Raw genomic sequence first — 13,980 nt, 5'->3', positions numbered from 1 at the left:
TGGGCGTGTCTACATAATGTGTCGCTCATCTCGTAAACTGCGTAAGGAAGCTTGATAGCGAGTAAAAACAACCTGACCTGTTTGAATGCACTGCATCACAGTGCTGGAGGCGTCACTACAGACCAGGGTTTGATCCCGGGCTGTATCACAACCGGCCATGATTCGGAGTCCCATAGCGCGGCGCACAATTGGCCCAGCATTGTCTGGGTTAGGGGAGGGTTTGGCCGGGGTAGGCCGTCATTGTAAATAAGAATTTGTTATTAACTGACATGCCTAGTTAAATACAGGTTGGCTAAATAAAAAACAGCTGGCTTCCTGACCTTCCTCAGAAGAGGGGCCAGAAAATCATCAGATCGTTTAAACAGGAGTGGTATGAACAAAAAGACTGGCTGTGCTACCAGTAGCCACCTGTACTGTTTCCCCTGCCTGCTCTTCTCATAATTTCATTTTCTGACTATCTCTGAAACTCACTTAGATAATAATACCTTTGATACAGTGATAGCAATACATGGTTATAACATCTACAGAAAAGACAGAAATGCCAATGGTGGAGGTGTTGCTGTTTATATTTAGAGTTATATTCCTGTAAAACCTAGAGAGGATCTCATGTTCAATACTGTTGAAGTAATATGACTACAGGTTCATCTGCCTCACCTAAAGCCCATTCTGGTGGGAAGCTGCTATAGACCACCAAGTGCTAACAGTCAGTATCTGGATAACATGTGTGAAATGCTTGATAATGTATGTCATATCAACAGAGAGGTATATTTTCTGGGTGATTTAAATAATGAGAGTGGCTTTCATCAAGCTGCCCACTCAAGAAAAAGCTTCAAACTGTAACCAGTGCCTGCAACCTGGTTCAGGTTATAAGTCAACCTACCAAGGTAGTTAGAAACAGCACAGGAATGAAATCATTAACATACTGTATATTGATCACATCTTCACTAATGCTGCAGAAATGAGCTTGAAAGCAGTATCTAGATCCATCGGATGTAGTGATCACAATATAGTAGCCATATATAGTAGCCAAAGTTCCAAAGGCTGGGCCTAATATAGTGTATAAGAGGTCATACAATATCTTTTGTAGTGATTGTTGTTAATGTAAATAATATTTGTTGGTACGCGGTGTGTCATGAGGATCAACCAGATGCTGCACTTGACACATTTATGAAATTGCTTATTCTAGTTATTAATACGCATGCACCCATTAAGAAAATTACTGTAAAAACTGTTAAATCCCAGTGGATTGATGAGGAATTTAAAAATGGTATGGTTGAGAGGGATGAGGCATAAGGAACGGCAAATAAATCTGTCTGCACAACCGATTGGCGAACATACTGCAAATTGAGAAATTATGTGACTAGACTAGGCTATGAAACAAAGATAAATGATATAAAGAATGACAGTAAAAAGCTATGGAGAACCTTAAATTACATTTTGGGCAAAAAGACAAACTCAGCTCCATCATTCATTTAATCAGATGGCTCATGCGTCACAAGACCCACGGATATTGCCAATTACTTTCATGATTTTTTCATTGGCAAGATTAGCAAACTTAGGCATGACATGCCAGCAACAGACGCTGACACTACACATCCAAGTATAACTGATCAAATGTTGAAAGACAAGCCTTGTAATTTTGAATTCCGTAAAGTGAGTGTGGAAGAGGTGAAAAAATGATTGTTGTCTATCAACAATGACAAGACACTGTGATCTGACAACTTGGATGGAAAATTATTGCCACTCCTATTTGCAAAAGTCATTCCGCTACCTAAGAATGCTGGCTCAAATAGCCAACCAATCAGCATGTTACCATCCCTAGGTTACCATCCCTAGGTTACCATCCCTAGGTTACCATTCCTAGGTTACCATCCCTTTTGAAAAATGGTGTTTGATCAGGCCCTACAGGTACTAGTTTTGTCACACCTGGACACTGTTCAGTCATGTGGTCACAGCACAGAGAGCTAACATTAATGATATGCATGTCAATCACTCATGGCTCAAAGTGGAGGAGAGATTTACTTCATCACTACTTGTTTTTGTAAGATGTATTGACAAGCTGAATGCACCGAGCTGTCTGTTTAAACTATTAACACACAGCTCGGAGACCCATGCAAAACCCCACAAGACAAATGAGCAGCAAAAACAACATGTGACCATGCACAATGCTAACCCACTGGGCACACATTGGTTGAATCAGTGTTGTTTCCACGTCATTACAATGACGTTACGTTGAATCAATGTGAGTAGACGTTGAATTGACGTCTGTGCCCAGTGGGATGGTAGCCTAAAGGAAAAGAAGGACCTTAGTAAAGCAACATGCTTAGGGGAGCATTTCGTGGTAATGATGAACCCAGACACTTGACGACTTCGTGTTTTTGGGTAGGCCTACATCAAGCAGAATACAGAATGATTTGATTTAAGCAGTCCGTGATGTTAGGACAGATGAATAGACTTTGTTTACAAGTAAAGGTAGACCTGCATTTTTGTTTGCAATTTGCGGGTTAGGGTACTGTTGAATGAATATGAGAATAATTGTTTATTAGCCTTTTCAAACTTGTAAAACGTAACCAGTGCGTGTGAAACTAACTGTGTCCACAAACCGTCTACTTGCCTGTCCACAAACGGTAACAATTATAGATGGCTAGACAGAGGTGCTGTCCATTGAGTACCACAGTTAACCTGCTGAATCCTGGCCACGGCCTCAGCTACCTTATAAAATACTTTCTTCTGAAGGTCATTTTCATCATTGTTCCAGCTCATTCTGTTACGGATACTCCAGGACGTGCTGATTCTGCCGGTACCAGATTACGTTAGAACCTGTCGAAATGTGGAAGCTATACTGTCCACTAGGGGCAATGTGAGCAACTATTACCTTTTAATAGGCTTACAACCTGGTTGTTTTGGATGGGCGTTTAAGCCGCAGACTCCGGCTCTGAGGGTCACGTGTTCAGTCGCAGTGCTAGACACTCGTTTTTATTTTTTTAGTTTTAAGCCTTTCCCAAACCTTAACCACTCAGAATTAATGCCTAAACTTAAAGGGATACTTCGGGATTTTGGCATTCTTCCAGATCCGGATCAAACCCGGATCTGTAGTGACGCCTCGATCACTGTGATGCAGTGCCTTAGACCACTGCACCACTCAGGAGGTCCAGGCAATATAGGTTAATAGACCAATAACAAAGAGAGTTTGCCCTTCTCTCTGCCAATAACAACTAGTTATCAGGTTACATATCCCTCCTATTAGGCTCATGCAATTAGGCCCCTCTCTCAGACCAATCCCAGGCAGTCTTCTTGCTTGAGAAATTGCTTTTATTATTTTTTAGCTATTGTATTTTTGTGTTATTTTTGACCACTTCAATTGAAAAACAATTACAGTAACGTACTTAATTGTTACCCAGATATGATTTGATATTGAGATAAAAACGGCTGCATTGGTGTCATGCCCTGATCTGTTTCACCTGTCTTTGTGCTTGTCTCCACCCCCCTCCAGGTGTCGCCCATCTTCCTCATTATCCCCTGTGTATTTATACCTGTGTTCTCCGTTTGTCTGGTGCCAGTTTGTTTTGTTTCATAAAGCCTACCAGAGTTTTCCCCTCTGTTCCTGTCTCTTGATTATTCCTGGTTTTGACCGTTTCTGCCCACCCTGAGCCAGCCTGCCGACCTGTACCTTTGCCCCACTTCTCTGGATTATCGACACCTGCTTGCCTTGACCTGTCATTTGCCTGCCCCGTTGCTGTAATAAACATTGTTACTTCAACACAGTCTGCATTTGGGTCTTGTCTGAAACGTGATAATTGGACAGTTAGAAATTATCATGACACAAGCCGAGACCCAGATGCAGACACAGGAGGCATATGGTTAGTCTTACAATATTTATTAATCCAATAGGGGAAGGCAAGAGAACGGTTGTGTACAGGCAAAAGGGTCAAAACCAGTTCAGAGTCCAAAAGGGACCGAAGGGCAGGCAGAATCAAGGTCAGGCCTGGCAGGATGATCAGGCAGGCGGGAAAGAAGTCCAGAGTCAGGCAGGAGTCAAAACCGGAAGGACTAGCAAAAAGAGAATAGCAAAAGGAGTACGCTGGTTGACTTGACTAACATACAAGACGAGCTGACAGAGAGAGACAGGAAACACAGGGATAAATACACTGGGGGAAACAAGCGACACCTGGAGTGGGTGGAGACAATAACGAGGACAGGTGAAACATATCAGGGTGTGTCAGCAATATTATTAATTATATGTGTGTGTAATAATATTTCTCATAATATTTGTGTGCGCTTGCTTGCACGTGCGGTGCTTTGGTGGAATTGTGTCCATATACTGGTATTTTAATGCCACCACCACCAACATGTTTGTAATTGTGATTGGCTACACCGGTCTGTGATATGGTGGGGCTGAGTTAAACAGCGTCGGATGATAAGAAATATTTGGCTATCGCTTGTGAATCTTAGCTACATTTGTATTTAGGCCTACATTGGTGAATATTTTTGTCAATTTCGGTTAATAGCCTATGTCACTGTGGTTGTTGGAGCTATCTGTTGTATGGTGAACTTGGGCTTCAGCAAGGTTTATTTGTGAGTAAATCTGGCTTTGATAATAGCTAGTGCCTCACCAGCCACCGACCTCCCCACACGTCACTGATCCACACAGTAATGTGTCACTGGAACCTGCAGCAATGGTAACTACTGATTCAGCTGGCTTTGATGATTACAAATCAAACGTGTATTTCTTCAAGAAAGTTTGCTGTTAATTTCACAAGGCTGCCATCATGTACCCAGATTAAGAAACATCACCACAATGACATCTGACTGTAATCCACATAGATTTTAGTCAGAAAATCTAGACCCCCTCTCCCTTTTCCACCACCTATCTCATGTGGGAATGCTGGTTCATTCTATATTCTCCTATCACAGGTCTTTTATCCAAATGGCCTGGGGATAGTTATGTCTAGCAGGCTGTAGCAGGCAGGTCTGCAGAGCTCTAGGTCACCTAGATGTCACACCAACGGCACACACACACACACACACACACACACACACACACACACACACACACACACACACACAGGGCTTGAGACTTTCTCCTTCACTGCAGGGTGATGAATAGAGAGAAATAACTTTTTCACATCACACAACACTGCCCCTGAAACGTTGAGATAACTGAAACTGACATATTTACCACTGGTCCGTGGAACAATAATCACAGACGTCTAGCGGCAAGAAAAACACATTTGATAGTGAAAAGTGTTAAAAGAAGAAAAACTCGTGAATGGATCTGGGCTGTCTGGGGTTGTGAATCCACCTGGTGAGATTATAAATTGATGTTGCAGAGGACAGAGCAATGGGAAGGACACACAACGAACCAACACCATATTTGCCAGGTGACAAAAATACTTCAAAGAAATGTATATCAATCAATATAATCTCACCCCAGCAGATTACCAACGCTATTGTTCATTTCTAATTAAATGACATAATAAGAATACATAAACATACATATCTTCTCAAATGAGGAGTGTTTGCTTTGCGTGTCACGCTCCCACAAGTGTACTGAGGTCACACGGTACATTTCAATCACTCTGCCGCCGTGCCACGTTGACTGGCAGCCCGCCCCCACGGCCCACCCTCAACCTCTCCATCCCATCCTCCCTCCATTAAATAAATTGTGTTGTAATAATCTCTGTGATGTGATGTGTGCTCCTAATATTGGTGGATGGACACGGCAGCAGCCTCTTTTGATTACCCCACTCTCAGGCTCGGCCAGACCCAGAGCTCACGCTAATCCTGTGCTTTACCTTCACTAAATGAAAAAAAGGGTGCAATGACTCCTCCGGCCGCACCCATTTCCCCACTATGGCATCCCCTACGCCATAGTCTATTAGCACTGTACTGTGGTGTGCCGTGCAGAGGAGAGGGGAGACATGCTCCATGGGGGCTGGCTGGGGGCCGGAGCAGGGGGCGACTCTCACTCCCAACACCCACCAATAGGGTTTGAGCAGTCAGACTGAAACTACGGCTGCATGTGGCCACCAAGCAGGGTGGAGAGCCTGCATTATTTCCTCCCAGCTCATTTTCTATAAATCACCCGATGACAAGCTAGAGGTCCCGCAAGACCCAAACAAATCAATATGAAAACGCACCCTCAAATCAACTGTAATCAACCTGGCTGAACGTAGACAACACTGTCATCTGATCCCACCCCCTCCCTTTCTACCTGAGCTACGAGCAAGTCGAGAGCGAGCAATAAAGTGTGTGTGTGCGTGTGTGCGTGCATCCTCAGCAAGCAGAGGAACAGTACTAGAGCATTGCAACCGTGTACTACACCTGTGTCATTTGTCATTCAAATGGCAATTTTCCGAGAGGTTTTAGTACACAGTCACTATAGTGTATTAGAAACAGTCTACTGTACATTGATTTAGTCCATAGCTTTCTCAACCTAGAAACAATCTATGACTGAACAGGCAAAGCTGAATTTCTGTATGACAAGCTATTTGTTGTGCTTCCAACAGACACATTTTATAAAGCACTGTCACGAGATCAATATGACGAGCCACCATACAAATACAGTTCTGCTTTCATTCAATATGCAATCTTCATTTATGTACACAAAATAGAAATGGGGGAGTCAGTTATACGACCTCATTTTGAATTGGGATGCCATTATTGTTTTGATGAACCAAAAGGGGATTCAAACGGAAGCCATTATACACACAGAATACTTGTCTAGACTGTAATACAAGGGACAGTTCATATATTTACTTTTGAGCTGCTGAAACATTTGTATTTCCAGAGCAACAGTTTTGATTCAGCAGCAAGCATTCCCCTTTAGTTTCATAATGACAGCCACAACTCCTATCCCAGTTTTACAGGCTGACCGCTACAGTACATTTCCAAACAGAGGTGTATTTTAGAAACAGGATAATAACCCTGTCATGGAGAGTTAAAGCAAGCTGAACTAATGGGTGTTACCAAATGCATTCAGAAGGAAGTATTTCTGCTAATGCACATTTGGACATAAAGGTGTTTCTTGGCCCTCGAAATGTATTCAACCTACAGTAATGTGCATTCTGTCTTCTAAATCTGCTCTACTTCTCTTTAATGTATTCCAGTGTAAAGGGAACAGGAGGAGAAGGAACTAGAAGATGTCTTTTTAGAGGCCTTTTTTACTGCCGAGTGAAATCTCTTTGGGGAGATGGCGATGGTTATGCAGGATGAATAAAAGGCCAGGTGAGATGTGGGATTTGAAGGTTTGAACAGGGAAACTCCTGGCAGAGGGTGAGGCGGAGGGAGGAAGTCGACTGATTGACAGACACAGCAGGCCAGGTTAACCTCCTCTTCTGATTGGTTTGGGAGCACTGTTTCATGTTTAATAGAGTCTTTAAAACCAAAATAAGCTTTCATGTTAAAAGTATTGTCATTTTCCAACTCCGTGGCGATACGGCAGTATTAAGCAATATACTACTACTGATGATGCATCGTTAAGCGTGCTGCTGAATTACAAGGTTATTAAAAGGTACTTAAAGATTGGAGAACAACGTTTTGCTGTCACATCATCCGTCATTAACCTTGCCAAATCTCTCACTGATTCACCCCATACAAAACAGCAATCAATCACATCTGCTGCAGGCTGGTTGGCTGGCTGGCTGACTACATCACTTCCCCAAAGAAAGGAAGAAGACGCATGTTCAGCAATGAGCAGAAATGAGGCTGTACAGCTTTGGCTCTGGAAATGAGCCTTTAGATTGGATTACGATGCCATTTTTAAGCCGTCTTTTCCCCTCAGAAGATGTGCTGTGCTCCTCCTCTCCCTCTCAACGTTATGCAATAGTTGAGAAGAGAAAATATTGCTGAATTTCTGTAGTCATGATTGTGTGTGACTCCCAGTGACACTTTAATTTGTGCGTATTATGACAATATTAAATAGCAAAGGCTTTGGAGCAGCCAGGGAAATTGAAACTCAATCACAGAGTTCTGACTTCTTCAACCATGCCCTTTACAAGATCCTCCTTCATCTCCTTCTATACTTTAATTTCAGCCATGTGTTTATTCGGTCTCTGATTGTAGTCAATATGCCTGCTTGGGGAACTATTTTGTGTTTTCTGTCTGGGTTGGCGCCCCCCCTTGGGTTGTGCCGTGGCGGAGATCTTTGTGGGCTATACTCGGCCTTGTCTCAGGATGGTAAGTTGGTGGTTGAAGATATCCCTCTAGTGGTGTGGGGGCTGTGCTTTGGCAAAGTGGGTGGGGTTATATCCTTCCTGTTTGGCCCTGTCCGGGGGTATCATTGGATGGGGCCACAGTGTCTCCTGACCTCTCCTGTCTCAGCCTCCAGTATTTATGCTGCAGAAGTTTATGTGTCGGGGGGCTAGGGTCAGTTTGTTATATCTGGAGTACTTATCCTGTCTTATCCGGTATCTTGTGTGAATTTCTTTATTTCTCTCTCTCTGGGAGGAGCTGAGCCCTAGGACCATGCCTCAGGACTACCTGGCATGATGACTCCTTGCTGTCCCCAGTCTACCTGGCCGTGCTGCTGCTCCAGTTTCAACTGTTCTGCCTGCGATTACTATTATTTGACCATGCTGGTCATTTATGAACATTTGAACATCTTGGCCATGTTCTGTTATAATCTCCACCCGGCACAGCCAGAAGAGGACTGGCCACCCCTCATAGCCTGGTTCCTCTCTAGGTTTCTTCCTAGGTTTTGGCCTTTCAAGGGAGTTTTTCCTAGCCACCGTGCTTCTACACCTGCATTGCTTGCTGTTTGGGGTTTTAGGCTGGGTTTCTGTACAGCACTTTGAGATATCAGCTGATATACGAAGGGCTATATAAATACATTTGATTTTGATTTTATTTGAACAACACAGAATCAAACACTTCCTCATTATCATAATCTTCCTCTTTTAAAGCTGCAATATGTAGCTTTTTGGGTGACCTGACCAAATTCACATAGAAATGTGAGTTATAGAGATGTCATTCTCATTGAAAGCAAGTCTAAGAAGCAATAGATTGTTCTATGTCCGCTATTTCTATGCTTCCAGTTCTTAAGTTTTGTTTTTACATGTTTTACTTTCGGTTTTGTACACCAGCTTCAAACAGATGAAACTACAATATTTTTGGTTATGGAAAATACATTTCACAGTGATTTAGATGGTACAATGATTCTCCACGCAAACAAGAATTAATCCAATCTCTCACACAAGTCTGTAGCTATGCAACCTGTTAGTGGAGGGTGCTTAGTGGGATGATACTGCAAAAAAGTAGTTTGTTCATCTCATATACATTTAGACAGCTGCACTCATTAGCTATTATCAAAAACCCGACCCTAGGCAACACAGTGACTAGGGTCTGGCTTCGTCACTGCCTACGCAGATAAGGGAAGACAAAAAAATCAGAAGTTTGCAGTCAATACCTTTGCATCAACTACCTTAACTAAAACCTGTGCAAACTAGCTACTTGGGAAACGCACTCGTTAAAAATTGCCTCTGTGATCTCCATCTTGCTAGCAACTGTTTTGTAGTTTATTTAAGCTGATAAAGTAGTAACGTAGGCAGTGACAGTTCCTCTATGCCAAAAGATTCCATCATTGAAACCAGACCCTAGTCACTGTTGCCTAGGGTCGGGTTTTCAAGACTACTCATTAGCAGAGTATTGTACTTCAATGGGGACACTTAAGCTTGCTGAAGCACAGAATGTTCATCGTGACCTATGTTAAGGGTAAAGGCATCAACTGGATGACTAAATTATAACGATAGCAGACCATTTAACAATGAGTCAGGACTGAAAGAGATTTTTAATTGCACAAGTGAGAGGAACGTCCCATATAATCACAGTCAACTGATTTTATTGCGTGTAAACTGCTGTCAGCTAGCTGAAATGTTTCAAATATAATTACGCCGATATACAGTAATACCCTCCCACACACACTGAGCAAGGCAAGTGATTGACCTGATTCTCATGCCACTTGGCAGGCATGGCCACTGGACATTAGGATGTGTTGGATGCCAGGCGGAGTCAGAGACTGTAGCTACAGAGGGAGTGGGTATAATAGAACTGGCAGACTCCTGTCTATAGAGTAACTCTAGCCTCACTTCTTTAGAAGGGGAAAGAGTGAAGTTGGGGGTGTAGGTAATTATAGCAAGAGTGGGAGGCAATTGCAGGTGTGGGAGACAGAGGAGGGACTTTAGTGTAGGAGGTGCTATCTGTAGTGGTACAGGTGGGAGGGGTCACATTGGGAAAGGAGATGATGGCCCTTGTGGTGGGAGAGAGGGGTAACAGCCAGGTAATTGATTGCAGCATCTGTGATCTAGCCCTCGCTGAATACCAATACTCCCCACTGAGAAAGAAATCATCCAATAACATTGGTATGAAATGCGTAAACATAATCAGAATACTGACAATAAGACAAAAGGAATCCAGTGTTCCAGTTACTAAATACTGTGTATTATGAAGGTTACTCAACACTGTTGGAAAATATCCTTGGATAAAACAAATTAAAAATGATGGTACAATAAATCGTATGATTCAACTCCCAACTTACACAGATATGCATTTCTACTATTATATACTGTCACTTGCACAGTGCACACACACACACACACACACCTACACACAGACACTTCTTGCAAAGGCAAAGCAAATGACATCCCATTTCTTTTCTTGGCAGCCTGAGCTAAGTAATCCAGGCATCTGAGAAATGTGCACCATCCTGTGATGTGAAGGCAGCAGAATGTCTGTGTAGATTCACAAGACCAATGGGGAAACAAGCAGATAAATCAGTCTGTTTTCCATGGAGTGCCTTCCTTTCCCTGAGACTTCTCTCTCTATCCACAGCCCTGGGCTGTGTCTGCCTGCCTGACACTGCTGCCTGCCTGCTCCCTCTCTCCCTCTCTGGCCGCCAGCCTAGCCTGCCTGTAAACACTCGTCACGCAGACTTGTCTCTCGCATGCGAGACAAACCTGGTCTTGTTCTTGAAGCACTACTGTTATGACACACCTTCTGCTTGTGTGACAGGTGATGGGGTTGGATGAGGCATTACTGTATATCATTATATCAGTGTACAGTAGATGAACCAAAGACAAACTAGCTGGATCAAATCCAATGTCAAGGACAGGGAAAGATCTGCCGGGCAATTAGGCTTCTGCTATTGTCTTTCACAACACTATGATACATTTTTGCACTTAGCGTTTCGTCTGGTAACAATAAAGGCATTAGCCAGCATGTAATATCAATAGCTGGAGGCTTTTATTTTAACTATATGATTAGAGATTGTGTATGTCCAGTTGACAATTCAGTGTCACCTCAAAAGAATAAGGTAAGCATGAGGTCAGAGTTCAACTTTTGAAAAAGTTTTCATGTGCCATTTCACTGTCCTTGAAACGCTGATACAGATCCCCAATATGGCAGCCAGAGACAAAATGTGTCAATGACCTAAATATTTTTGAACGTATCAGAATACTGAAAAGTATGGTGACTAGGTAGGTTAAGATCACCTCTCAAATGTTTCATGAATTTGAGATAATTTGGTTGAACTCATACATGAAAGAACCATAAGGATTCATGTATATTACTATCATTTGTTTCAAATTGTGTTAAACTGCAATATAGTTTAATATAATATAGTATGATATTGTACAATATAGTTTAATATAATATAGTATGATATTGTACAATATAGTTTAATATAATATAGTATGATATTGTACAATATAGTTTAATATAATATAGTATGATATTGTACAATATAGTTTAATATAATATAGTATGATATTGTACAATATAGTTTAATATAATATAGTATGATATTGTACAATATATATTTACTATTTAAATTATGCATAACAAATATTACTATTGCAATATCAAACTTTGTATCTGGTTGCTGCGATACTTTAAAAAATGTCTTTAATAAAATATTCCCTCCTAATCTATCCTATATTACATGCATGAGCTGAATGATTACAATCCACTAAAGAAATTAAACCTGTGTAAGAGGTTGTTATTAACTTAATTACATTATTGGGATTATAAAGATCACTGCTTATTTTGAAAATGGGTGAAAATGCTTTATAAATGCAGGCTACATTCATATTGGTTTGTGCTGGAACTCCTACTCTCTGTAGCCATGATCCACCCGTTCTATGGATATACTTCACAATTCACTGTATGTTTTTGGACATATGGCCAGTAGGCCCTTGACGTATAGCATCAATAATGGACAATGTCCATAATGCTAAGCAATCCTGTGCTTTACATTCGAAGCCATGCATCACATGCATGCACTGTACTGTATAGCCAATGTCACAGTCAAGGGCAATACTTAATGAATAACAAGAGAATGAGGCTGCACTTCCATGTATACCTCATATGAAAACTTGAAGAATGATACTGGTAATTTATAGGTAGAACTGGTTATGATCATTTTTAACACATGAAACCTGAAACCTTAAATACTAGTGTGTGTGTGTGTGGGGGGGGGGGGGGGGGGGGGGTAATTATTCAGTCATTAGCACATCACCTCACATAAAGCCAATAGAGTTGCTGTACATTGATTAGTGATAAATCATTTCCCTGAATATAACTTGGATTTAATGAAAAAGAGAGAATATTACATTGGTACACTTCTATTGATTGTGTTTAAGAAAATGAACAGACACCTTTGAGAACCATCTATGTGTGTGATGTTTGGCCTGTTCCTGCCACACATTATTCTGATGCCACGTATATATCTGCCTACATTACATTTATTAGACTATTATTAGATTTCCAATGTTGAATAAGTTATTATAGATGATGTCTAATAAATACATTTAAAATGAAGAGTAAGTATCATGGGATTATGTAATTCTCAGACGTGTAAATTATTTTTGATTTGTTTTCAATTCATTAAACAAATTGTTCCACACACATTTATGCACAGAATTAGGGATAAACCAAATGTATCCTTTTATATCCGAGATGATGGCATTTTCTTATGCCATCATTAAATACCCTATCACTAATGCATTTGCCATTGTACCTGATAGTGAGATAGTGAAATTATCAGTTGAAAATAAAGTACCCATTTCATTTGCCTTGAAGGCTAGGTGAGTGTGTATGGACGCATCCTGCCCACACTTCATCCGCGCATGACGCTCTGACGTCTGACCAGAACGCAATGGAGGTAGTTACCTGAAATCACTGTACGGGTGAATTATCCAAAATCCGGCGGATTTAACCCGCTCTTGTTCCCGTTCCACCGCCTTTTCGCTCCCAAACATCCTTAGGGAGAACTTGTTGACCCCCGGTTGCAGCATTGCCCCAAACTGCCTGTGTATGAATCCTGCCTGGTACAATCTCTCGTCGTCCGGCGAAATTTGATCAATACCATCCAACTTTATGAACCCTGATTCCTGGTCAAGAGAAGCATGTTGGGCACCACCAGCACCACCAGCGCTGGCGCCTTGCGCACCTTGGTCCGCCCCACCGCCAATAGCCCCGGGGGGGCTCTCCTCGCTCGGGGTGACGTCCCCTTCCGTGATGAGGCGCCTTTGCTCCGCCGAGTCTGAGTCGTGCACATGCCGACTGGTGATGGAGGAGAAACTGCCACGAAATCTCCGACAATCTCCGTTTAAACTGGTCTTCGTTGGTCTCCCAATGTCTGTCTCCATGATCACCGTGTCTCCACTTCTGGTCTCCCCGATGCCTTTGATGCTTCCTCTGGAGGTTGGTGACGGCAAGGGTTTCATCCTAATACTCTTCCTCCGGGTGTCCTTGTCGCCGTCTTCTCCTTCGCCCATAATATAAGCTTTCTGTCCAATATGCTGTGGCAAACTGTAGAGCCTTTTACGCATGGAGGAGTGCAACCTGTCCATTATGACATTGAGACGGAACGAACAATTTCAAATGCAATAGATGTCCAGAATAGGATGGTTATTGTTGAGAAGTATAGCCACGAACCACACAGCTCCCTATCTGTGAGTGAGAGCGACCAGTCTGGAGCTAATC

The 13,980-nt window shown here is 42.2% G+C and overlaps 1 protein-coding gene across 1 annotated transcript in view; it reads right to left on the bottom strand.

The window, feature by feature from the left end:
- The window catches only part of LOC110506093 (potassium/sodium hyperpolarization-activated cyclic nucleotide-gated channel 4-like), a 71,316-nt gene extending 57,544 nt beyond the window's left edge, over positions 1-13,772 (bottom strand). Inside the window, exon 1 of the mRNA XM_036964557.1 lies at positions 13,212-13,772. Within this exon, the coding sequence (XP_036820452.1) occupies positions 13,212-13,772 (561 nt within the window). The remainder of the gene's footprint in view (positions 1-13,211) is intronic.
- Positions 13,773-13,980: the final 208 nt, after the last annotated feature.

Source organism: Oncorhynchus mykiss, chromosome 26 (genome assembly GCF_013265735.2).
Source record: "Oncorhynchus mykiss isolate Arlee chromosome 26, USDA_OmykA_1.1, whole genome shotgun sequence".
Taxonomy (NCBI): domain Eukaryota; kingdom Metazoa; phylum Chordata; class Actinopteri; order Salmoniformes; family Salmonidae; genus Oncorhynchus; species Oncorhynchus mykiss.
This window is presented reverse-complemented; position numbering and strand designations above follow the sequence as displayed.